The sequence below is a fragment of the Bombina bombina genome, chromosome 2, assembly GCF_027579735.1.
Source record: "Bombina bombina isolate aBomBom1 chromosome 2, aBomBom1.pri, whole genome shotgun sequence".
NCBI lineage: Eukaryota > Metazoa > Chordata > Amphibia > Anura > Bombinatoridae > Bombina > Bombina bombina.
In genome coordinates this window covers 785,574,147-785,598,228 of record NC_069500.1, presented here as the reverse complement: position 1 = coordinate 785,598,228, position 24,082 = coordinate 785,574,147, and the positions used below count along the sequence as shown (strand labels likewise).

Here is a 24,082-nt window from a genome sequence, read left to right as displayed (position 1 = left end):
GCCCATACAAATGCCCCTTATGGGGCCATGGGTAGATTATGTCTTTTTTTAGACTTAGTTTTTATTTTATTTTGGGGGGTTGGTTGGGTGGTGGGTTCTACTGTTTGGACTTTGTATTTTTTTTACAGGTAAAAGAGCTGTTTAACTTAGGGCAATGCCCTACAAATGGCCCTCTCAAGGGCTTTTGGTAGTTTATTGTAGGCTAGCTGTGTTTTTATTTGGGGGGGGCTTTTTTATTTTTATAGGGCTATTAGATTAGGTGTAATTGTTTTTATTTTTTAAAATTTCGTTTATTATTTTTTTAAACTTAGTGTTTTTTTGTTTTCGTAATTTAGTGTTTATTATTTTTTGTAATTTTTGATTATTTTTTTTTCTCGTAGTGTTAGGTTTTTTAAATTTGTAATTTAGATTTTTTTAATTGGTAATCTTTTTTATTTTATTAGAATAGTTATGTTAGGTTAATGTATAGTTTAATGTTAGGTTTATTTTTATTTCACAGGAAAGTTTTTATTTATTTAAATATAGTTATATTGTAATTTTAATTTAAAGTTAGGGGGTGTTAGGTTTAATAGTTTAATTTAGTGTTTTGCGATGTGTGGGGCTGGTGGTTTAGGGATTAATACGTTTATTTAGTTGCGGAGATGTGGAAGGCCGGAGGTTTAGGAGTTAATAGGTTTATTTAGTGGCGGCGATGTCGGGAGCGGCGGAATAGGGGTTAATAACTTTTTATTTGTTTTTGCTATGTCAGAAGTTGCAGATTATGGGTTAATAACTTTTTTTTAGGTGTCGGCGATGTCGGGGCAGCATATTAGGGGTGTTCAGACTTGCGGTTTATGTTAGGGTGTTTGGTTTAAACGTAACTTTTTTATCCCATAGACATCAATGGGGCTGCGTTATGGAGATTTTTCATTCCCCGATCACAGGTGTTAGTTTTTTTTCTAACACTCTCTCCCCATTGATGTCTATGGGGGAAAGCGTGCACGAGCACTTCAAAGTAGCCCTTGGATTTTGTGCGGTCGCACAAGGAGGCTTTTCAATAACTCGTAATGTCAGCGATATGGAAAGTGAAATAACGCAACTTTTTTGGCATTAGTTTCGCACCCTGTTTAGCGCAAAACTTGTAATCTAGGTGTATGTTTGATTTCCAATAAAGATTACCAAGCAAAGTGAATTTGATAATAGAAGTGTGTATCTGAATTCTAACTTTCATGTCCCTTTAGTTATATTTTCACACATTTTGTAACAATATTTTGTATTTATCCCCAACAGCAATAACATGATGGAAGAAATATATTTGGAAAGTGATGTCAATGATCAGCCCATTTATAACAATACTCAGGATGTCTATTACAACTACACAGACCATGGTCCAATAAATAAAGAAGAAGAGGATGTGTATATTGTGCCAGATCAGTAATACCAGGAATCTCTACTTAACCTGGAAAGTTGTTCTTGTTCCAGAGATAACATCCTATAAATTCTGTGTGTCAATGTGCATATTATAGAAAGGGAGAAGGCTGATTGTCTGTCTGGACACACAGATTAAGAGACTAGAGGAACAACTGGGGATGATTCTGAAACACCTTGGCACAGTCTAAAAGGCACATGATATCTTTCTCACTCCATTGTCACCCAATAACACCAGTGTTACTGTTAATACCTGGGACAGTGAAAAAAATAAAAATATCCCAATGTAAGATGAGATGATACGTTCCATCAATGCAAAATCTAACTGCTCAGCTAAGTTTATTGCATTGTAAGACAATATGAGCTAAAATATGATATTGCCTTAAGGGGGAATGTTTATATTTAACAAGCTAATTTGGTATATTTCAAATCCAACCCAAGTTTGCTCTTTTGCTTTCTCCTTGAGAAGGTATTCTGTAAAATTTAGCCTGGTTCTCTCTTTATTTTTCTTGGTTTTTATATTATGTTCTGATAATATGTAAGTCATTAGAAAAAAATCATGTAAACATATATTTTGATCTTGAGTAACTATCTTAGTTGAATGTTTTGGTGTTAATTAATAATTATTACATGACCCAGCAGAACTAGTTAGTATTGATATTGCAATAAAATTACAACTGCCTATTTATGTGATTTACCCTGCATTCTCAAAGGGACAGTAAAGTAAAAATTAAACTTTCTTGATGTATATTGACCATGTGATTAAAAACAACTTTCCAATTTACTTCTGTTTTCAAATTTGATTTGTTCCTTTGATTAAAGAGTAAAGCTTAATAGGGAGATAGAAGCTCAGGATTGCGCCCCTGTCTTTAACAGTTTTTGCAGCAGTGTATCTATTTACAATGTTGCAAACACTGCTGCCAGAAGGCTAGACACATGTGCATGCTCCTGAGCTCACCTAGGATTACTCTTTAACAAAGGATATCATGAAAACTAAGCAAATTGATAACAGACATAAATTGGAAAGTTGTTTAAAATTGCATGCTCTATCCAATCAACTTAAGTTTAGTTTTGACTTTACTGTCCCTTTAAAGCATAACTGTGATAGTACAAATGATGTAATACTGTTTCACTCTAACACTGTAGATTTGATTTAGTTGTTAATAATGTTTAGTCATTATTTAAGGGGTTGTTATAAGAATTACTCATTACTGTGTCTCTCAATTACTGTTAAACATAGGACAAGTCAAAGAGCACACTACTTCCAATTATATATTTTTTTACAAGGTATACCAATACATTTATTGGGTATAAGAAATAATGCATACATCATATTACTTAAAGGGACACTGAACCCAATTTTTTTCTTCCATGATTCAGATAGAGCATGCAATTTTAAGCAACTTTCTAATTTACTCCTATTATCAAATTTTCTTCATTCTCTTGCTAATTTTATTTGAAAAAGAAGGCATCTAAGCTATTTGTTTGGTTCAGGACCATGGAAAGCACTTGTTCATTGGTGGATGAATTTATCCACCAATCAGCAAGAACAACCCAGGTTGTTCACCAAAAATGGGCCGGCATCTAAACTTACATTTTTGCATTTCAAATAAAGATACCAAGAGAATGAAGAAAATTTGATAATAGGAGTAATTTAGAAAGTTGCTTAAAATTGCATGCTCTATCTAAATCACGAAAGAAAAAAATTGGGTTCAGTGTCCCTTTAAGAAAAAGACCTAATAGTATGTCTAATAAGAAAAGAGAACATTGAAAATGAACTATACGGCAGTGTACTGTTAATAAATTTAGTCAGCTTTATTTTAATAATGGGCATATTATTAAAATACTCTTTATCTAATTGTTATTACATATGAACCTGTAACTAAGACGTTCATATTAAAAAGAGATTAAAAGACTCTTTAGTAATTTTAATTGTATATGGAATATGGAGCTGTCAGTAAGAAGTGGCGTGAGCAGTGAAGAACCTTGTGTAATTGAATGATAAATTACACCATCAAAAATTTCCTACCATGTTTAGCTGCACATGCGCCAATGTCCATAGCCGCTAAACAAGGATATTTTCCTCTCTGTTGGAATTTGCTACCTAACCATGTGCGCATGCTTGTAAGTATATAATTGCATTCCACACATTCTTTTGAAACATATGTGGAGAGTGATTGCGTAATTGTGCGCATGCACACATGGAGGTAGCAAATCTCGACAAGGGAGCTAATTTCGTCAGAACACCGGCATCTGCCAGCATTGTTTTCTTTCAGTGGCAACAACATTGTGACTTATTTTCTTTTAACTTTTTAATACAGCATTCCAACAAGATTACACTATGTGGCACCACTTTTTATCTGTTTGTCTTTCACAGATACACTGTATTACTTTTTTTTAATGGATTATAATTGCCATCAGGTGAGAGAGGAATTTATTGACTGATTAATTGTAATCGAAATAACGATCAAGGTTCACAGACATTGTTTTGGTGAATTGCGAAAATGTTAAATCTAAAGATTTTGTAGATAGTTTTTATTTTGTTGTGTTAATTTAGTTTAACTATTGTTAAGAACATATACTCACTGATAAAATTAGCTCACTTCTTTTTAAAATAAACAGAATGAAATATTATATGGTTACACATTGTATTCTAACATATTTCTTCTATAAATTGAAAATTTACAAAATCAATTTTTTTCATTAGTCGTTAGTTTTGGTGCTTTACGAAGGATGAACTAATAAAATATGTAGCACCATAAAAGCATTTGAATGAAAAGTTTATTAAAGAATGATTTGCAGTTTGTTTATTTTTCTTCTTTTTTTGCCATGTACTCTTTAATAAATAAATAAATAAATATTCTGGATAATTTTGTAATTTTTTGGAATAAATGCAAATTAAATCTTCTGAAAAGTAAACACTGCTGAAAAAGAACAGTTAACTAAAACAAAATTTAAAAACTGATGTTTAAATGTGAAGGACAATTGACATGATAAAAACTTTATTCTGACTAGTTTACCTTCCAATTATTGCATTTAACTAGGTTTAGTTGATTTATGAATGTTAAAATTATGTCTTTTATAAGTGAAGTTGGTTTCTAAAAATAATGTACATATTTATAAAGTATGGTACTAAAGATGCTAGCTAAATTCACTAAAATGAAAGGCCTATTCAATGCCAAAAAATGTTGTTAAAGGGACATAATACTCATATGCTAACTCACTAGAAAGTGATGCAGGATAACTGTAAAAAGCTGACAGGAAAATATCACCTGAGCATCTCTATGTAAAAAAGGAAGATATTTTACCTCTAAATTTATTCAGCTCACCAGAGTAAGGGGCATATATATCAAGGTCTGGCGGACCTGATCCGACACTGCGGATCAGGTCCGCCAGACCTCGTTTTTTTTCATCTGCGCTCACTGCTGTGCCAGCCCCAGGGGAGCTCTTAGCCCGGGGCATTTGACTGTAGTTCCGGGACACGGGACATACAGTCCCAGACTGGGACTGTCCCGGTGAAACCGGGGCAGGTGGCAACCCTACTCCAGAGTGTTCTCTTTTTTATATAGAAAGCAAGCATGACATTCACACACATACAAGGGGATCTGGGCTCAGGCATTTTTGCAACATTGCCTGATATAAAAATTAACATATGGGTCATAGATCATAGTCACTGTTGTACCACTACAGAGTGCAATACAGAGTATGGCAAGAGACAGCCCATTCCCTCATTTGATTTGAGGCCTCCCTCTTATTAGTTGTCTAGTGCTCTTCTTGCTGTCATCACTATAATATTAGTAATATTACAGCATTTTTTTTCACATATATACCTGTAGTGTTTGTAAATCCAGGTGATTTAGAAATATATCTGACACAGGGTCCATTTATACAGCAACTAGCTCTACACACTTTATTTCCTGGCTCCTCGCTCTAACAACACTATCCCCGCCCCTGCTTCTTTGCAACAATTATATACATTTACAAGTCAGAGCACAAACTAGGAAGAAAGCATTATATATTATATCACAGCAGACACCATAATACCCTCTAATGGGTTCATGTCTCTATAGCGGTTTTATGATTGTAATCAAAATAACGATCAAGGTTCACAGACACTGTTTTGGTGAATTGCGAAAATGTTAAATCTAAAGATTTTGTAGATAGTTTTTTATTTTGTTGTGTTAATTTAGTTTAACTATTGTTAAGAACATATACTCACTGGTAAAATTAGCTCACTTCTTTTTAAAATAAACAGCATTAAATATTATATGGTTACACATTGTATTCTAACATATTTCTTCTATAAATTGAAAATTGACAAAATCTAATTTTTTCATTAAATAGTTGTTAGTTTTGGTGCTTTACGAAGGATGAACTAATAAAATATGTAGCACCATAAAAACAGAATTTATGTTTACCTGATAAATTTCTTTCTCCAACGGTGTGTCCGGTCCACGGCTTCATCCTTACTTGTGGGATATTCTCTTCCCCTACAGGAAATGGCAAAGAGAGCACACAGCAAGAGCTGTCCATATAGCCCCCCCTCTGGCTCCGCCCCCCAGTCATTCGACCGACGGTTAGGAGAAAAAGGAGAAACTATAGGGTGCCGTGGTGACTGTAGTGTATAAAGAAAGAAATTTTTCAAACCTGATTAAAAACCAGGGCGGGCCGTGGACCGGACACACCGTTGGAGAAAGAAATTTATCAGGTAAACATAAATTCTGTTTTCTCCAACATTGGTGTGTCCGGTCCACGGCTTCATCCTTACTTGTGGGAACCAATACCAAAGCTTTAGGACACGGATGAAGGGAGGGATCAAACCAGGTTACCTAAACGGAAGGCACCACGGCTTGCAAAACCTTTCTCCCAAAAATAGCCTCCGAAGAAGCATAAGTATCGAATTTGTAAAATTTGGCAAAAGTATGCAGAGAAGACCAAGTCGCTGCCTTACAGATCTGATCAACAGAAGCCTCGTTCTTGAAGGCCCATGTGGAAGCCACAGCTCTAGTAGAATGAGCTGTAATTTGTTCAGGAGGCTGCCGTCCGGCAGTCTCATAAGCCAATCGGATGATGCTTTTCAGCCAAAAAGAGAGGTAGCAGTAGCTTTCTGCCCTCTCCTCTTACCAGAATACACAACAAACAAGGATGATGTCTGTCTGAAATCCTTTGTTGCTTCTAAATAGAACTTTAAAGCACGGACCACATCTAGATTGTGTAACAAACGTTCCTTCTTTGAAACTGGATTCGGACACAGAGAAGGAACAACAATTTCCTGGTTAATATTCCTGTTAGAAACGACCTTTGGAAGAAAACCAGGCTTGGTACGTAAAACTACCTTATCTGTATGGAAAATCGGATAGGGAGAAGTACACGGCAAAGCAGATAAATCAGAAACTCTTCTAGCAGAAGAAATAGCAACCAAAAACAGAACTTTCCAAGATAGTAACTTAATATCTATGGAATGCATGGGTTCAAAAGGAACCCCCTGAAGAACTGAAAGAACCAAGTTTAGACTCCATGGAGGAGTCATAGGTCTATAGACAGGCTTGATCCTGACTAACGCCTGTACAAACGCCTGTATATCTGGCACGGCTGCCAGACGTTTGTGCAACAAAACCGACAGAGCAGATATCTGTCCTTTTAGAGAACTAGCTGACAAACCTTTATCCAAGGCCTCTTGGAGAAAGGAAAGTATACTTGGAATTTTAATTTTACTCCAAGAGTATCCCTTGGATCTGCACCAACAGATATATTTTTGCCATATCTTATGGTAAATTTTCCTAGTCACAGGCTTTCTGGCCTGAACCAGAGTATCTATAACCGAGTCAGAAAACCCACGCTTAGATAGAATCAAGCGTTCAATTTCCAAGCAGTCAGTTGGAGAGAGACTAGATTTGGATGTTCAAATGGACCTTGTACTAGAAGATCCTGCCTCAAAGGTAGCTTCCATGGTGGAGCCGATGACATATTCACCAGGTCTGCATACCAAGTCCTGCGTGGCCACGCAGGAGCTATTAGAATCACCGAGGCTTGCTCCTGTTTGATCCTGGCTACAAGCCTGGGAAGGAGAGGGAACGGTGGAAACACATAGGCTAGGTTGAACGACCAAGGCGCCACTAATGCATCCACCAGTGTCGCCTTGGGATCCCTGGATCTGGACCCGTATCGAGGAACCTTGGCGTTCTGGCGAGACGCCATCAGATCCATATCTGGAATGCCCCATAGTTGAGTTAACTGGGCAAAAACCTCCGGGTGGAGTTCCCACTCCCCCGGATGAAAAGTCTGACGACTCAAATAATCCGCCTCCCAGTTGTCCACTCCTGGGATGTGAATTGAAGATAGGTGGCAGGAGTGATCCTCCGCCCATTTGATGATCTTGGATACCTCTCTCATCGCCAAGGAACTCTTTGTTCCCCCCTGATGATTGATGTACGCTACAGTCGTCATGTTGTCCGACTGGAACCTTATGAATTTGGCCTTTGCTAGGTGAGGCCAAGCCAGGAGCGCATTGAATATCGCTCTCAGTTCTAAAATGTTTATTGGAAGAAGAGACTCTTCTCGAGACCATAGACCTTGAGCTTTCAGAGAGTCCCAGACCGCACCCCATCCTAAGAGACTGGCGTCGGTCGTGACAATGACCCACTCTGGTCTGCGGAAACTCATTCCCTGAGACAGGTGATCGTGAGACAACCACCAGCGGAGAGAATCCCTGGTTACCTGGTCTACTTGAATCTGGGGAGACAAGTCTGCATAGTCCCCATTCCACTGATTGAGCATGCACAGTTGTAATGGTCTTAGATTAATTTGAGCAAAAGGAACTATGTCCATTGCTGCAACCATTAATCCTACTACTTCCATGCACTGAGCTATGGAAGGCTGAAGAATAGAGTGAAGAACTTGACAAGCGTTTAGAAGCTTTAACTGTCTGACCTCTGTCAGGAAGATCTTAATTTCTACAGAATCTATTATTGTTCCCAAAAAGGGAACTCTTGTTGACAGGGACAGGGAACTCTTTTCTACGTTCACCTTCCACCCGTGAGATCTGAGAAAGGCTAGAACAATGTCTGTATGAGCCTTTGCTTTGGAAAGAGATGACGCTTGGATTAGAATGTCATCTAGATAAGGTGCTACAGCAATGCCCCTCGGTCTTAATACCGCTAGAAGGGACCCTAGCACCTTTGTGATAATTCTGGGAGCAGTGGCCAAACCGAAGGGAAGTGCCACGAACTGATAATGTTTGTCCAGGAAAGCGAACCGCAGGAACTGATGGTGATTTTTGTGGATCGGAATATGCAGGTACGCATCCTTTAAGTCCACGGTAGTCATATATTGACCCTCCTGGATTGTTGGTAAAATCGTTCGAATGGTTTCCATTTTGAATGATGGAACTTTGAGGACTTTGTTTAGAATTTTTAAATCCAGAATTGGAATGAAAGTTCCCTCCTTTTTGGGAACTACAAACAGGTTTGAGTAAAACCCCTGACCTTGTTCCGTTAAAGGAACTGGGTGTATCACTCCCATCTTCACTAGGTCTCCTACACAGTGTAAGAATGCCTGTCTCTTTATCTGGTCTAAAGATAAGCGAGACATGTGGAACCTTCCCCTCGGGGGAAGTTCCTTGAACTCTAGAAGATACCCCTGAGACACTATTGCCCAGAACATCTCTTGCCCAAGCTTGAGCAAAAAGAGAGAGTCTGCCCCCTACTAGATCCGGTCCCGGATCGGGGGCTACCCCTTCATGCTGTCTTGGTAGCAGCAGCAGGCTTTTTGGCCTGTTTACCCTTGTTCCAGCCTTGCAATGGTTTCCATACTGGTTTAGACTGGGAAGTGTTGCCTTCTTGTCTGGAGGCCACAGAGTTAGGATTCGGTCCGTTCCTGAAATTGCGAAAGGAACGAAAATTAGATTTGTTCTTAGCCTTGAAAGGCCTATTCTGTGGGAGGGCATGTCCCTTTCCACCAGTAATGTCTGAAATAATCTCTTTCAATTCCGGCCCGAAAAGGGTCTTACCCTTGAAAGGAATATTAAGCAATTTATTCTTGGATGACACATCCGCCGACCAGGATTTTAGCCAAAGCGCTCTGCGCGCCACTATTGCAAAACCTGAATTTTTCACCGCTAACTTAGCCAATTGGAAAGCGGCATCCAAAATAAAGGAATTAGCCAACTTTAGTGCGTGAATTCTGTCCATGACTTCATCATATGGAGTCTCTTTTTGGAGGGAATTTTCTAGTTCCTCGAACCAAAAATACGCTGCCGTGGTGACAGGAATAATGCACGAGATTGGTTGAAGAAGGAAACCTTGCTGAACAAATATCTTTTTTAGCAATCCTTCCAATTTTTTATCCATAGGATCTTTGAAAGCGCAACTGTCCTCAATAGGAATAGTTGTGCGCTTAGCTAACGTTGACACTGCCCCCTCAACCTTAGGAACCGTTTGCCATGCGTCCCTTCTGGGGTCGACAATGGGGAACATTTTCTTGAATATAGGAGGTGGAACAAAAGGTATACCTGGCTTTTCCCACTCCTTAGTCACTATGTCCGCCACCCGCTTGGGTATCGGAAAAGCATCAGCGTGCACTGGGACCTCTAAGAATTTGTCCATCTTGCACAATTTCTCTGGAATTACCAAAGAATCACAGTCATCAAGAGTAGTTAGGACCTCCTTAAACAGGGCGCGGAGATGTTCTAACTTAAATTTAAATGTTACGATATCAGTGTCTGCCTGCTGAGAAACTTTTCATGAATCAGAAATTTCCCCCTCAGACAGACCCTCCCTCACTGCCAATTCAGATTGATGTGAGGGTATAACTGATAAATTGTCCTCAGCGTCAACCTGCTCATCTTCTGTATTTAAAACTGAGCAATCATGCTTTCTAGGGTAGGATGGCAGTTTGGATAATAGATTTGCTATAGAATTATCCATTACTGCAGTTAATTGCTGCATAGTAACCAGCATTGGCGCGCTAGATGAACTAGGTATCGCTTGCGCGGGCAAAACTGGTGTTGACACAGAAGGAGCGGATGATGAACTATCCCCACTACCTTCATTAGAAGAATCATCTTGGGCAATCTTATTAAATGTGACAGTACTGTCCTTACTTTGTTTGGACGCTATGACACAATTTGCGCATTCATTAATAGGGGGAACCACCTTGGCTTCCATACACACAGAACATAAGCCATCTGAAGGTATAGACATGTTAGACAGAATTTGGCAGGCTAATAATGCAATAAAAGCGTTTTTAAAGAAAAGCGTTACTGTCCCTTTAAATAATAAACAAGCACACTTTATTTCTGATATTTTGAAAAACTATGAAGGCAATGTCCGATTTTTACAAAATTTGCACCCCAGAGTCCTAATGCCTTGAAAGTACTGCACACGAAGTTTCAAGACTTTAACCCTTAAAATGAGCAAACCGGAGCTATTTGTTCAATTCAACAATTTTAGTACACTACAATCACTGCCACAGCCCTGCTGCGGCTTTTTACCTTCCCTGAGAGTTATTCAGCACTGAAATAAACCTTCCTGAGTCCGTTTTTGTAGCCACAGGACCCCTCACATGAAGCTGCATGCACTGCCATGGAAGTAAACTGCGCAATTGAGGCGCGAAAACAGGGCCTCCTTCCTCTGCATACCAGAGTGAAGGGGCCTTTCTGACTGAAATAGTAGTCTAACTAAATGCCAGGCGAATAAAAACGTTCCCAAAAGTGCTTTTAATTACACAAAACACTCTAAATGCCATCTAAATATGAAATAAATCAATCGATTTAGCCCACAATAGTGTCAACCAGTATAGAGCCCATTTATAAGCCTTAATCTGTTATGAGTCTAAGAAAATGGCTTACTTACCCCTTAAGGGAAAACTGACAGTCTTCTAGCATTAACATGTCTTGTTAGAAATATGACTGATCATACCTGAAGCAGATAAGCCTGCAAACTGTTCCCCCAACTGAAGTTCTCTGGTTCTAACACCACATACTCTTTACCATCCCCGTGGAGATGCTACTTGTTCAGAGCGGCAAAGAGAATGACTGGGGGGCGGAGCCAGAGGGGGGGGCTATATGGACAGCTCTTGCTGTGTGCTCTCTTTGCCATTTCCTGTAGGGGAAGAGAATATCCCACAATTAAGGATGAAGCCGTGGACCGGACACACCAATGTTGGAGAAAGCATTTGAATGAAAAGTTTATTAAAGAATGATTTACAGTTTGTTTATTTTTGTTCTTTTTTTGCCATGTACTCTTTAATAAATAAATAAATAAATAAATATTCTGGATAATTTTGTAATTTTTTGGAATAAATGCAAATTAAATCTTCTGAAAAGTAAACACTCTGCTGAAAAAGAACAGTTAACTAAAACAAAATTTAAAAACTGATGTTTAAATGTGAAGGACAATTGACATGATAAAACTTTATTCTGACTAGTTTACCTTCCAATTATTGCATTTAACTAGGTTTAGTTGATTTATGAATGTTAAAATTATGTCTTTTATAAGTGAAGTTGGTTTCTAAAAAGAATGTACATATTTATAAAGTATGGTACTAAAAATACTAGCTAAATTCACTAAAATGAAAGGCCTATTCAATGCCAAAAAATGTTGTTAAAGGGACATAATACTCATATGCTAAATCACTCGAAAGTGATGCAGGATAACTGTAAAAAGATGACAAGAAAATATTACCTGAGAATCTCTATGTAAAAACGGAAAATATTTTACCTCTAAATTTATTCAGCTCACCAGAGTAAGTGCTCTGTGAACAGTTAGAGCTGCTGTAAAGCTGCAAAGTAAAAAAAAAAGAAAAGAAAACACAATAGCCAATCAGCTGAGGTCTTGCATTGCTTTGCAGTAATCTCATGAGATTTCACTTAAATCTCATGAGATCTCCCACTAAACTTCCATAAACTGAATAGGAAAATAACATAACAGTGCCTCACACTCTCTAGCTTGTCCTGGGACAAACACCCTGACTAGCAGCTTAAAGTGTCTTTACAGTGGGGTGTGAATAATTAGGAAATTATGAGGTAAATATCTTCCTTTTTACATAGAAGTGTTCGGGTGATATTTTCTAGTCAGCTTTTAATAGCTATGCTGCATCACTTTCAAGTGCTTCAACATTTGGGTATTATGGCCCTTTAATGACTACTACTTTACTTCTTAATTTTTCTGCACATATACACTATTTATATACATGCATAGCTTCAACAGCTCTTTTATTCTATATCTTTTGCCAACCATTTATCCACAACTTATTATGGCATTTTACTTTTTTCTTTTACACACCCACATTATTGCTGGTATTACACAAATAATCAATAACAGAAACCATATAGAAGTGGCCTCAAATCCCCAGGTTTGATTCAAATCCACTGACCAGAAGTCTGTGGGGTTACTTCACAAAGTAAACCACAAATAGCCAGATAGTGGGACAAAATGTGAAATTAACTTGAAAGTAGGGTTGTTACCAAAGCAGATACACTAGTTAAAGTGAAAGTCAATACTAGCATTTGTGAAATGCTAGGATTGACCATTGGAACAAATAAAGGGGACTTTATGCTGAAAGCTCCTTTATTTGTTTCAAGCGTTCGCCGCACTGAGATGCTCAGGCAGCCCACGGCAGAATGCTGTTTTGCTGAGAGGTGACGTTTTCACCTCTTAGCCAATAGCAGTGCAGTCTATCTGGCTTGGTGCCTGCTGGAACACACGGCTATTTGCTAAGAGGTGGAAATGTTATCTCTTAGCAAAACAGCGTTCTGCCGTGGGCTGCTTGAGCAGCTCAGTGGGGCGAACGCTTGAAACAAAGGATATTTCAGCATTGAGAATTTTATACTTTATGACTGAAAGTCCTCTTTATTTGTTCCAATGGTCAATCCTAGTGTTTCTCTAATGGTAGAATTCACTTTCACTTTAAAGGCTCCCAAGTAGAGTAGACAAGTAACGGTAAGGAAATCCAATCTATTTGATAGTGTTCTATGTTTGCAGTGCAATATGTGTCAGTTGCATTTCCCAAGTGTATTAATGCTGTGTATACTTTTAATCACAAAGTACAATAAAGAGAAATGTTTATTTTCCATTCTAGAACGTCTATAATTTTATGGAGATATGCTACTTTAATTCAATGCTATGTATTATGTATAAGTAACAATGGAACAAATCTACCACTAAGCAGGAAGCCTCATCACTATGCAAAAGACTCTTAGTTGAGACATTGGCCAGGAGTCCACCACTGGTGCCAAAAAGTTACATTATGATACCTTAAAGGGACATGAAACCCAAATTTTTTCTTTCATGATTTAGAAAGAGCATGCAATTTTAAACAACTTTCTAATTTACTTCTATTATCTAATTTGCTTCATTTCCTTTGCTGAAAAGCATATCTAGATATGCTCAGAAGCTTCTGATTGGTGGCTGCATAAAGATGCCTCGTGTGATTGGCTCACCCATGTACATTGCTATTTCTTCAACAATGGATATCTAAATAATTAATCAAATTAGATAATATAAGTAAATTGGAATGTTATTTAAAATTGTATTCTCTATCTGAATCATGAAAGAAAAAATTTGGGTTTAGTGTCCCTTTAAGGTACAGAAAATGAACACAAGACATCACATTGTTGATGACATGTCAAAGACTGGTGCAAGAAACTAAAATAATACAAAAATCTTGTTAGACCATAAGGGAAACATGAAGTAGCTGAAAACATAATGCTTACGATATGGCAGGATCTATGAGTTGGAAATATATATTAAAGTGAATGTAAATTTTTCCAGATTGTATAATATATTGTTGTAGAGAATCATACGATAAAGCATACCGCCACAATCCGTTTTTAATAAAATTTATTATTTCAATGTTATTTTATATAACAATTATCGATCATTCACTTACCCGCTCCTCCCACTCTCTGTTTGCTTATTCTTCCCCATATTACGTAAACAGCGGTCCCACCCGCTGTTTACGTATCGGCACTGCGCGCTCCCGTGTATTTTTTTCAATTGAAATGACAGGACTCCGTATAACATTGTATTGCGACGCCGTGTTTAGGTATATTGCGCATGCGCGAAATGTGCACGAGCTTACAATACATTTGCTCTACACCGCAAACAAACGCATGCGCAATGATGACGTATTACTTCATGGTAATGGGGTGGGTCCCCCTGTGGTTAGAGCCGTTATTGGCTATCAAGACGTCGATCAAAAAATAGAGGAACGGAGCGCGAATGCCGGGAGGAGGTTGATTTCAGCGAAAACAAGGATAAAATAATGAAAATAAAGGTAACGAATAAAAAAGGTAGAATTTGATGAATGAAACTCAAGGTTTTTTTTGACAACTGTTACACAGGTGTTTAGAGAAGAGGCTGACTTTACATTCACTTTAAGAAATTTAAACAATATTTTTTTTAAAAAACTCACGAAAGTACATAAGCCCCATGTAACATAACCTATATATGACAAATTCTGTGGAGAAAATATGGGTGAATTTGGTTATTATAAATGCAGTACCAAACCTAGTCACGTACAGCTTTCAAATGCAAGCTATGAGAGTCTGGCCCAGTAAGGATTTTATATATGAAACTATTCGAAAGTAATTGCTTAGCAATAGATAGATAAATAGATAGATAGATAATAAATAGATAGACAGACAGATAGATAGATAATAGATTGATTAGACAGATAGATAGACAGATAGATAGATAGATAGATAGATAGATAGATAGATAGATAGACAGATGATAAATAGATAGATAGATAAATAGATAGATAATAAATAGATAGACAGACAGATAGATGATAGATTGATTAGACAGATAGATAGACAGATAGATAGATAGATAGATAGATAGACAGATGATAAATAGATAGATAGATAGATAGATGATAGGCAGTGAAGAAATTAAGCATTTTCAAGAAAGCAAATTGGGCAGCATCTCTTATGATCCCCTTAGAAGATAGTAAAATAAGCCTCACAATATCTAACAATATTTGACAAAAGGAATAGTACTATTAGCAGTGAATAATTATCTCAAACTGCTTGTTTCATAAGCCTGTCGGCACATAGCCAGACAACAGATCCTGCAACAAAAAATAAAATAAATAGATAGTGTCAGTACGCTAAATATTTTTGTGTAAGAGATACTCCTAAACACTGTATCATACACAATAGTGTCCCAATTAATGTAAAATAGTATGAGGCCCTCCAATTATGGCTGCTTTCTCTACATTCAATAGGATCCTCTGTATCATTAGTTCAGTGCAATGTACCAATGAAGACTAAAGAGTATACAAAGTAGATTATTTTCTAAAATGTTTTAATGCATGCAACTCAGAATCTCATTACTTTTAAACCAGTAGGGGCGGTGGGGATTACTGAGGGGAGACTAATAGGCATGAGAGATGGAAGGGGCACTGGGATTAGCATAGAGGGTACTACTAGTATGTAAGGAGTGAAAAAGGGTGCTAGTGGGTCCCATCAAGCTCAATGATCATAATTAGTTGCACTTTAGTCTAGATCAGTGTTCATTAACTCCAATCCTCTATACCCTTAACAGGCCAGAGTTTTATGAGAACAAAACACTTGTGCCACTACAATAATCAAACTGGGGGATTACCTTGGTTTATTAATATTAAGTGAGTGTCTGTCCAGTTATATATTGAGGAGGTGGGACTGTGTATCACAATACCAATCTGTTTTAAATATTCAGCAAAATAAGCTGAATTGCAAAATACACTAAATAGCACTCTTCCCTCATAAGACTTAAAGTGATAGTTAATCTTAGAGTTTGTGAAATGCTAGGATTTACCAGTGGAGCAAATAAAGGGGACTTTCAGTCATAAAGTATAAAATACTTCATGCTGAAAGTTCCTTTATTTGTCTGAAACGTTCGTCGCGCTGAGTGCCTCGGGCAGCCCATGGCAGAACGCTATTTTGCTGTGAGGTGATCTTAGCCAATAGCGTGCTAGCTATCCAGCATGACGTCAGCTGGCCCGCATGGCTATTGGCTAAGAGGTGTAAACTTCACCTCACAGCAAAATAGTGTTCTGCCGTGAGCTCAAGGCAGCGAATGCTTCCAACAAATAAAGGAACTTTCAACATGAAGTATTTTATACTTTATGACTGAAAGTCCCTTTTATTCGTTCCACTGATAAATCCTAGCACTTCACAAACGCTAGGATTTACTATCGCTTTAATGATAGAACAGGACTGAAAGGAAAGAGACTTGAAATAAAACTTAACCTTTAATATTAACAAAATAAAAAAATGGGTCTCATTAAAAACTCAAAATGGACTAGCAACAGTGAGCCCAGTAAAGATAGGAGGATGATGAGGGTTACATTAACAACTGATTCACCTAGGATGTAGATGTGTGAATTCATGGCTAAATAGCTGAAAATGGATCATTACAAGAGGATAGATACAGGGATGTCTACAGATTCAGCTATAGTAGAAAGATGCAAAAGTAATATTTTTTTAGAAGAAGGGAGCAGTTTAAATTCAGACCCACCAGAAGAGGTAGTGGGTTAAATAAAAAATCTCTAAAAGCCAAAAATAAAAAGAGCAGAAAAAAAGGATTAATACCACACAAAAGAACGCCCAGCCCATTCTCCAGAGTAAGGGCTCCATTTATCAAGCAGTGGTTCTGCTTCGGTGGCCCATCATTTAAGATCGGCTGAAACGAAAGTTAAGAAGTAGCGGTCATAAGAAATCATCCCAATACTATACAAATGTAATGATTGACAGCCCTGCTAGCGGACGATTGGCTGCCAGTGAGCAGTGGGAGGCATTCTGGTGAAATGCTTGTGCAATATTAAATGCGGACAGCGTTTGCTGTCCACCCGCAGTGATGTCCAGTGGACATTATTCGCTACAGCAAATCATGTCAGCTCGACCAATGTTAAATGAGCACAATGAGCATTATTAATCTCTCATATAAAATAGGAACAGAAAATCATATCAGCTTACTATCTAAAGGTCTGTCATTTTGTGCTAACTCTAATTTAGACAAATTTAAAAATATAAAGGATATCCAGTTGTATCTAAGGAAGTTTTTTTTTATGCTTTGTTAGCATTTAAAAGGACTTTATCATTATTAGGTGCTATATGCCTGATGAAATGTCTTCTTACTAAGCCGAGAAACATGTTGCATGATAGGGACATTATCACAAATGTCCCCTTTTAACTGAATGCTTGTTGTTTTTCAAATAAATTGTTTTTTAAATTAAGCTAAGTGATAGCACCGTCATTTGTCTGCTGTGGAGCTCCCACCGTGTTCTTGTGTATCCTGCATCCTAAAGTTGGTCGGTTGCTGCTACCCAGGAGAGGGTGAGTTGATACACCCTGAGTTATCAGTCTGCTGCTGCTAGCACATTAGGGTGCTTTCCATAAATGTGAGTACCCATTTGGCTACACTTTTATTATTATTTGGATCTGTTTCCATTGGTTGATCTGCACATGAGGCGCCCCTCCATGTTTTCTGCTTTTTACTTCTAAACAAAAAAAACAGTTTTCAATATCCAAAGATGAGGAATTAAATAATATTACTTTTGAGTGGTTAGAAGAGGAAACATAAACTATTTAAATTATGGAGGAACTTTTGAAAACTAATGAACCAGACACCAAAACAAATTGGTGCAATCTAGTAAGAAATAAATCTTAATATATTTCCAAATTAACAAATAAAAAACAGAGAGTTCCCCAGTAACAGACTTATTTAGGAAAGACACCAACAGCATTCTAAACAGCTAATGCTCCAAATACAATTATAGCTCTACCTATTGGTTAATTCCTAAGACTAAAAAGGAATTGTTCTGATTACACTTTCAAAATTAAAGCTCAGGATCTAGAAAATAGAAGATTACAAAGAGGATACAACAATAGATTCTAAGCCAAAAAAAAGCTCTTACAAACAATAGGCAGGCGCTATTAAAACCCTAAGAGAAAACAAAAGATAATACAATTAGGGTAATGTTAACATACAATCCTCAAACTAGAGATGTAATCACGATTATGCAGGATAACTGATACATTTTACAATCAGACCCAATACTGAAAGACCTAATTGGTGAAAAAGTAAGTTCTACAATTTTTTTTAAAAGAGTCCAAGACATTTTGTAAAGAAATAAAATCACACATCAGAACCACCCCTGAATAATATGTATGTGGGTCATGTTCCAGTTGTAAACATAGGATTGAAACTTCAACTGCTATAGATCGATTTGGGAACTACCATAAAAGAAACCCGTACATTGCTGCAATACAACAGGAATTATCTATATATATAAATTATTCTAAAGATGTTGAAGAACGCAAAACAATCTCATCAGTTGGCAATCATTTTCTCAGATATCACCAAGCCAAACTATCGGATATAACATGCTTTGGAATACACAAAGTGTCCCTAGGGAGTATAGCTAGAGATATAGGGGCTTATTTATCAAGCTCCGTATGGAGCTTGATGCCTGTGTTTCTGGTGAGCCTTCTAAAGACCGCTACTCTATAACCTGTCCGCCTGCTCTGAGGCGGCGGACAGACATCGCTGAAAATCAACCCGATCCAATACGATCGGGTTGATTGATTTCCCCCTGCTAGCGGCCGATTGGCCGCAAATCTGCAGGGGGCTGCGTTGCAATGATAAATGCCGACAGCGTATCTGCAATATTGGATCATGTCCGCTCGCACATTAATAAATAGTCCCATAGAGAAAAAATGATTACAAACAGGGAGTAAATGGATATACCTACTTGATTCTGTTCAACCAAGAGGGCTTAATGAACAGAATATAAGGGGGGGAGCTTGTGAAGCAGAAAAAGTTGTTTGATGTATGCATGATTTGCACATCATTTTAATTGTGGTAGCTCATTAGTGTCAAAAGCGTGACTCAAGTGAGTGCTGATGCTTAGATATAAGACAGGGCTTCAGAAATATGATACGAAAACTAGGGCTGCAATATATTAAAACAAATAGAAAGTCTGACTCTCTCTTGCAAGCACACAGCTGGACTAAAATAAAAATGGAAGAGTCACAGCGTTTAGCTAAATGGTGATAGTCCCAGGGCAACACCAAGGTCTGTTCCTCCCTGGGTCTCTAACCTACAACCACATAATACATGATTTTAATCAAACACACTAAGATACATACATGAAATAATATTTGTTTACCAAAATAGTAGCAATATTTTGCCAGCTATATGTGAAAGATAGTTTAGATCACATACATGATATTTTATCCCTTTTCTTGCCCCTGTGGTCCCATTTGTACAAAATATGTTCTAATGTGAGATGAGGTAAGATATATGGCCCCACGGCCTAAATTAGATATATGAGCAGATGTATGTCTCAGAAGCCCCCTTTATTGCTGCCCAGATAAGACCTAGGGGCCAATTTAACAATGTGCGGGTGGACATGATCCGCTGTTGGCATTTATCATTTAACATTCCTTGTGAAATGCTTGTGCAATACCGCCCCCTGCAGATTCGCTGCCAATCAGCTGCTAGCAGGGGGTGTCAATCATCCTGATTCTATCCGAAGAAGGTGGCGGATGAGTTAAGGAGCAGCGGTCTTAACACCGCTGTTTCTTAACTTTTGTTTCCGGTGAGACTGAAGGCTCGCGCGGAAACGGCTGCATTCAAAGCTTAATAATTCAGCCCCCTAATATTAATTGTTTGAATTTTGCAGTTTGCCATTTTATGCCTGTTCTGTGTCCAATAAGACCTGAGGTCAGATGCATAGTATCTGTGGACCCATCATGCCACCTATATACCAAAATTTGAGTTAAGATCAGAGGCATAACTCCTGAATATTCTTCATACCCAATATATGCCCAAATTACATTTTTGATCATCTACACAGTCCCTATGGTGCCTTGTTATCCTCTTACTCTACTGAGTCAGTCAGGCCCCAGGAGTCTTAGACACACAGGAAAATGTAATAATTCCTTTAATAGTAAAAAAAAAAAAAAAAAAAATCTAAACCTTGCAACGCAGTTCTGCAATATATGTTTCTTACAACACCCACAAAGCACATGCTTACTCACACACACACACACATAAACTCACTATTGCTCACACACACAGGAACAAACATACACTCTTGCTCACACACACACAGGAACAAACACACACTCTTCTTCACACACACACAGGAACAAACACACACTCTTGCTCACACACAGACACACAGGAACAAACAAACACTCTTACTCACACACATGAACAAACACACACTCTTACACACAGATAGACAAACACACCCTCCTGTTCCAACATACAAACACACAGGAACAAACATAAAATCTTGCTCACACACAGGGAAAAATACAAATTCTTGCTTTCACACACACAAACACACACACAGGAACAAACACACAATCTTGCTCACACACAGGAATAAACACACATTCTTGCTCACAAACAGGAACAAACACACTCTCTTGCTCACACACAAGAACAAACATACAGTCTTGATCAGACACAAGAACAAACACTCTGTTTCACAAACACACACAGGAACAAACACACACTCTTGCTTACACAAAGGAACAAATACTTTTGCTCACTCACACACTTGCTCACACAAACAGGAACAAACACACACACTTGCCTCACACACACAGGAATAAACTAACACTCTTGCACAGACATACACACACAGAAACAAACTTACACACTTGCTTACAGTGACACACACATACATATAAAACTCACTTTAACATAAATATAGAAACATTGACACTTACATGACAGTTGCTGACACTCTACCTCCTACAGCACAACTCAAGGGGCTGGACTTCATTCTGAGCATTAGCTGGCTCCCACCCCATTTTGGACCTGAGCACCAGCGGGCTCCTTCACCCATTCTGCACCTCCCCTCCCTCAGCAGCATCTAGAGGCGCAAGCTGGGAGGCGAGAATTTTGCCTAGCAACTGATGACTTACACAGACAACCACTCCCGTTTTTGTGAGTCACTGCACAGGAACTTCAGAAGGAGCAGACTGTGCTTAAAAAGGACTGGAAATGACAGTAAAGCAGCTGTTCCACAACCGGTACAGCTGCAATGTGAGGTAATAAAATACATAAACAGTTTGCCAGTCACTGAGAGCTCTGTACTTGCACCACCAATGGCCCTAATAATATAATCTACAGTGGTCTAAAACAATTGCTTTGTACTTGCAAATTTTAGGGGGATTGCCCATGTTGTTATATTATATTGTTATTTACTTATAACTGTTTAATATCTGCAAAAGGGATACAGCATTTAAATCTAGAACAGCAATGTACTTGCATGGACCTACCTGAACCCATCTGGTGAGCCAATGACAAGAGGCATATGTGCAACAGACTACCAGCTAGCTCCTAGTAGTGCATTGCTGCTCCTAAGCCTACCTAGGTATGCTTTTCAACAAATAAAGTACATTTTAACATCTGAACATGAAAGTTAAATTTTGAGTTTCATGTCCCTTTTAACTTGTTCTCATCCAGGGTGCTACTGATGCACTGGTCTGTTAGTGTGAGGGTTAGGGTGAGTGGAACTTGATATGCAGGAATAGACAAACAGGAAACCAAAAGTATTTTTAAAAAGTTTTAATAAAGCAAGAGAAACAAAAACTAAGGATAAAACAAGAGCAGAGTCCAGGAACAGGCCAATGGTCAGGTACCATGAGATGAGTCCAGCAACTAGGTACCAAGGGGGAAAACAGGAGCAATGTCCAGCAGGTATAGGCAGACAGGCTGGCACAGGATACCAGATAGATGCAGTAGTAACAACAGAATTCAGGTAAAGTGCCACTGGTACAGTAAGCACAGGAAACTCAGCAGCGGGATACAGGAGACTCAGCAGGCACAAGATACCCAGCATGTTCTGTTGATGAGGCTGTCACGGGGTATCAGGTGGGTGCATTGGGTACAGCAGGATTCAGGTAAGCTGCCACTGGTACAGCAGGATACAGGAGACTCAGTAGGTACAGGATACCCAGCGGGTAATGTTGGTGAGACAGTCATGGGATACCAAGTGAGTGCAGCAGGATACAAATAAGTGGCCACTGGTACAGAAGGATACAGGTTACTTAGTAGGCTGTCACGGGATACCAGGTGAGTGCAGAAGGTACAGCATGATACAAAAATACAGCCACTGGTACAGAAGGATACAGGAGACTCGTCAGGTTGTCACGGGATACCAGGTGAGTGCAGCAAGTACAGCTGGATACAGGTAAGCTGCCACTGGTACAGCAGGATACAGAAGACTCAGTAGGCTGTCACAGGATATTAGGTGAGTGCAGCAGGTAAAGCAGGATACTCAGTGGGTACTATTGCTGAGATAGTCATGGGATAACAGATGAGTGCAGCAGGTACAGCAGAAACAGGTAAACTGTCACTGGTACAGCATAATACAGCAGACTAAGCAGGATGTCATGGGATATGAGGTAAGCTGCTCAATAACTTTTATAATAAGGTTTATATAATAATTCCCACAACTGTGGCCACATAGGTAGGAGTTCCTGTAATTAGTTGTTGCCCCTTTAAATTAGAGCAGCATGTGGTACCATGTGCCTAGGAAAAGCACTATGTGGAGGCAGGAGCTCCTTATGGGATTAGGTAAGTTTCTGACAGTTAGTGGCTGCTAAAATGTGGAACTAAAGAACCCTAGACTTAGAGCAGGGCTGCCCAAACTATGCCCATGGGCCATACCTGAACTGCCAGTTGTTTGTTTTCTCCTCAGTAGCACTGAGGACCACACAGAAATTAAGTAATCAGTTGTGTATTTGTACCACCTTTAGTGAATGTAACTGTATGTATTGCTGAGATTTACAGAAAGCAGCTTGCTACATAGATAACTAAAATAATGATTATAATCTAATTTTATATTTAGGCATTATCATGTAATGTGTCCTAATCCCACCATTAGTGACTGACCCTAGCACCACTAGCAGAGCTTCCAGAACCTTTGTGAAGGTTCTTGGAGCTGTATCCAACTTGAAAGATAGAGCCACAAACTGGAAACGATTGTCTAGAAAGGCAAACCTTAGATAACAAAAATCATCTTTGTGAACAGAGAAATACAAGAAGGTGTCTTTCAAGTCTATGGTAGCAATTAATTGACCCTCTTGTACCAAGGGTAAGATGGTCCAAATCACCACCATGTTGAACATCTTCTGCACTGTCAAATGGGGGTCTCCACTTCAGCCACACTCCTAGGTCTGACAATAGACAAGGAGGTGGTGTTGGTATTTTACTTTCCTCTCGTTGCACCTTTCAACAAATACATTCCTTCTCTTCCCTCACATTTTCTTCATTTGAAACACACATGGTTCGCTTATTCTCTCCCCTCTCTATACGCGTTGCAGTCATATACCGCACCCCTAGCTCCGCAACTCTATTTCTAGATCACTTTGCTGCCTGGCTACCTTACTTCCTTTCCTCAGATACCCCTGCCCTCATTCTCAGTGACTTTAATCTCCCTTTTGATAATCCCACTGCCTTTTCTGCAAATCAACTTCTGCAACTCACTTCCTCTTTCGGCCTGTCACAATGGTCTGACTCTCCCACTCACAAAGATGGTCACTCCCTTGATATGATTTTCAGTTATCGATGCACTATCTCAAACTTAACAAACTCACCTTTTCCTTTTTCTGACCACCACCTCCTCATTTGTACCATCACCTCCCTCCTTACAACTCTCTCTC

At 38.6% G+C, this 24,082-nt stretch overlaps 1 protein-coding gene across 1 annotated transcript in view; it reads left to right on the top strand.

Annotated features, from left to right (window-relative positions):
• LOC128649600 (uncharacterized) overlaps window positions 1-3,069 on the top strand; it is a 136,998-nt gene extending 133,929 nt beyond the window's left edge. Inside the window, exon 3 of the mRNA XM_053702955.1 lies at window positions 1,270-3,069. Within this exon, the coding sequence (XP_053558930.1) occupies window positions 1,270-1,417 (148 nt within the window). The 3' untranslated portion in view covers window positions 1,418-3,069. The remainder of the gene's footprint in view (window positions 1-1,269) is intronic.
• Window positions 3,070-24,082: the final 21,013 nt, after the last annotated feature.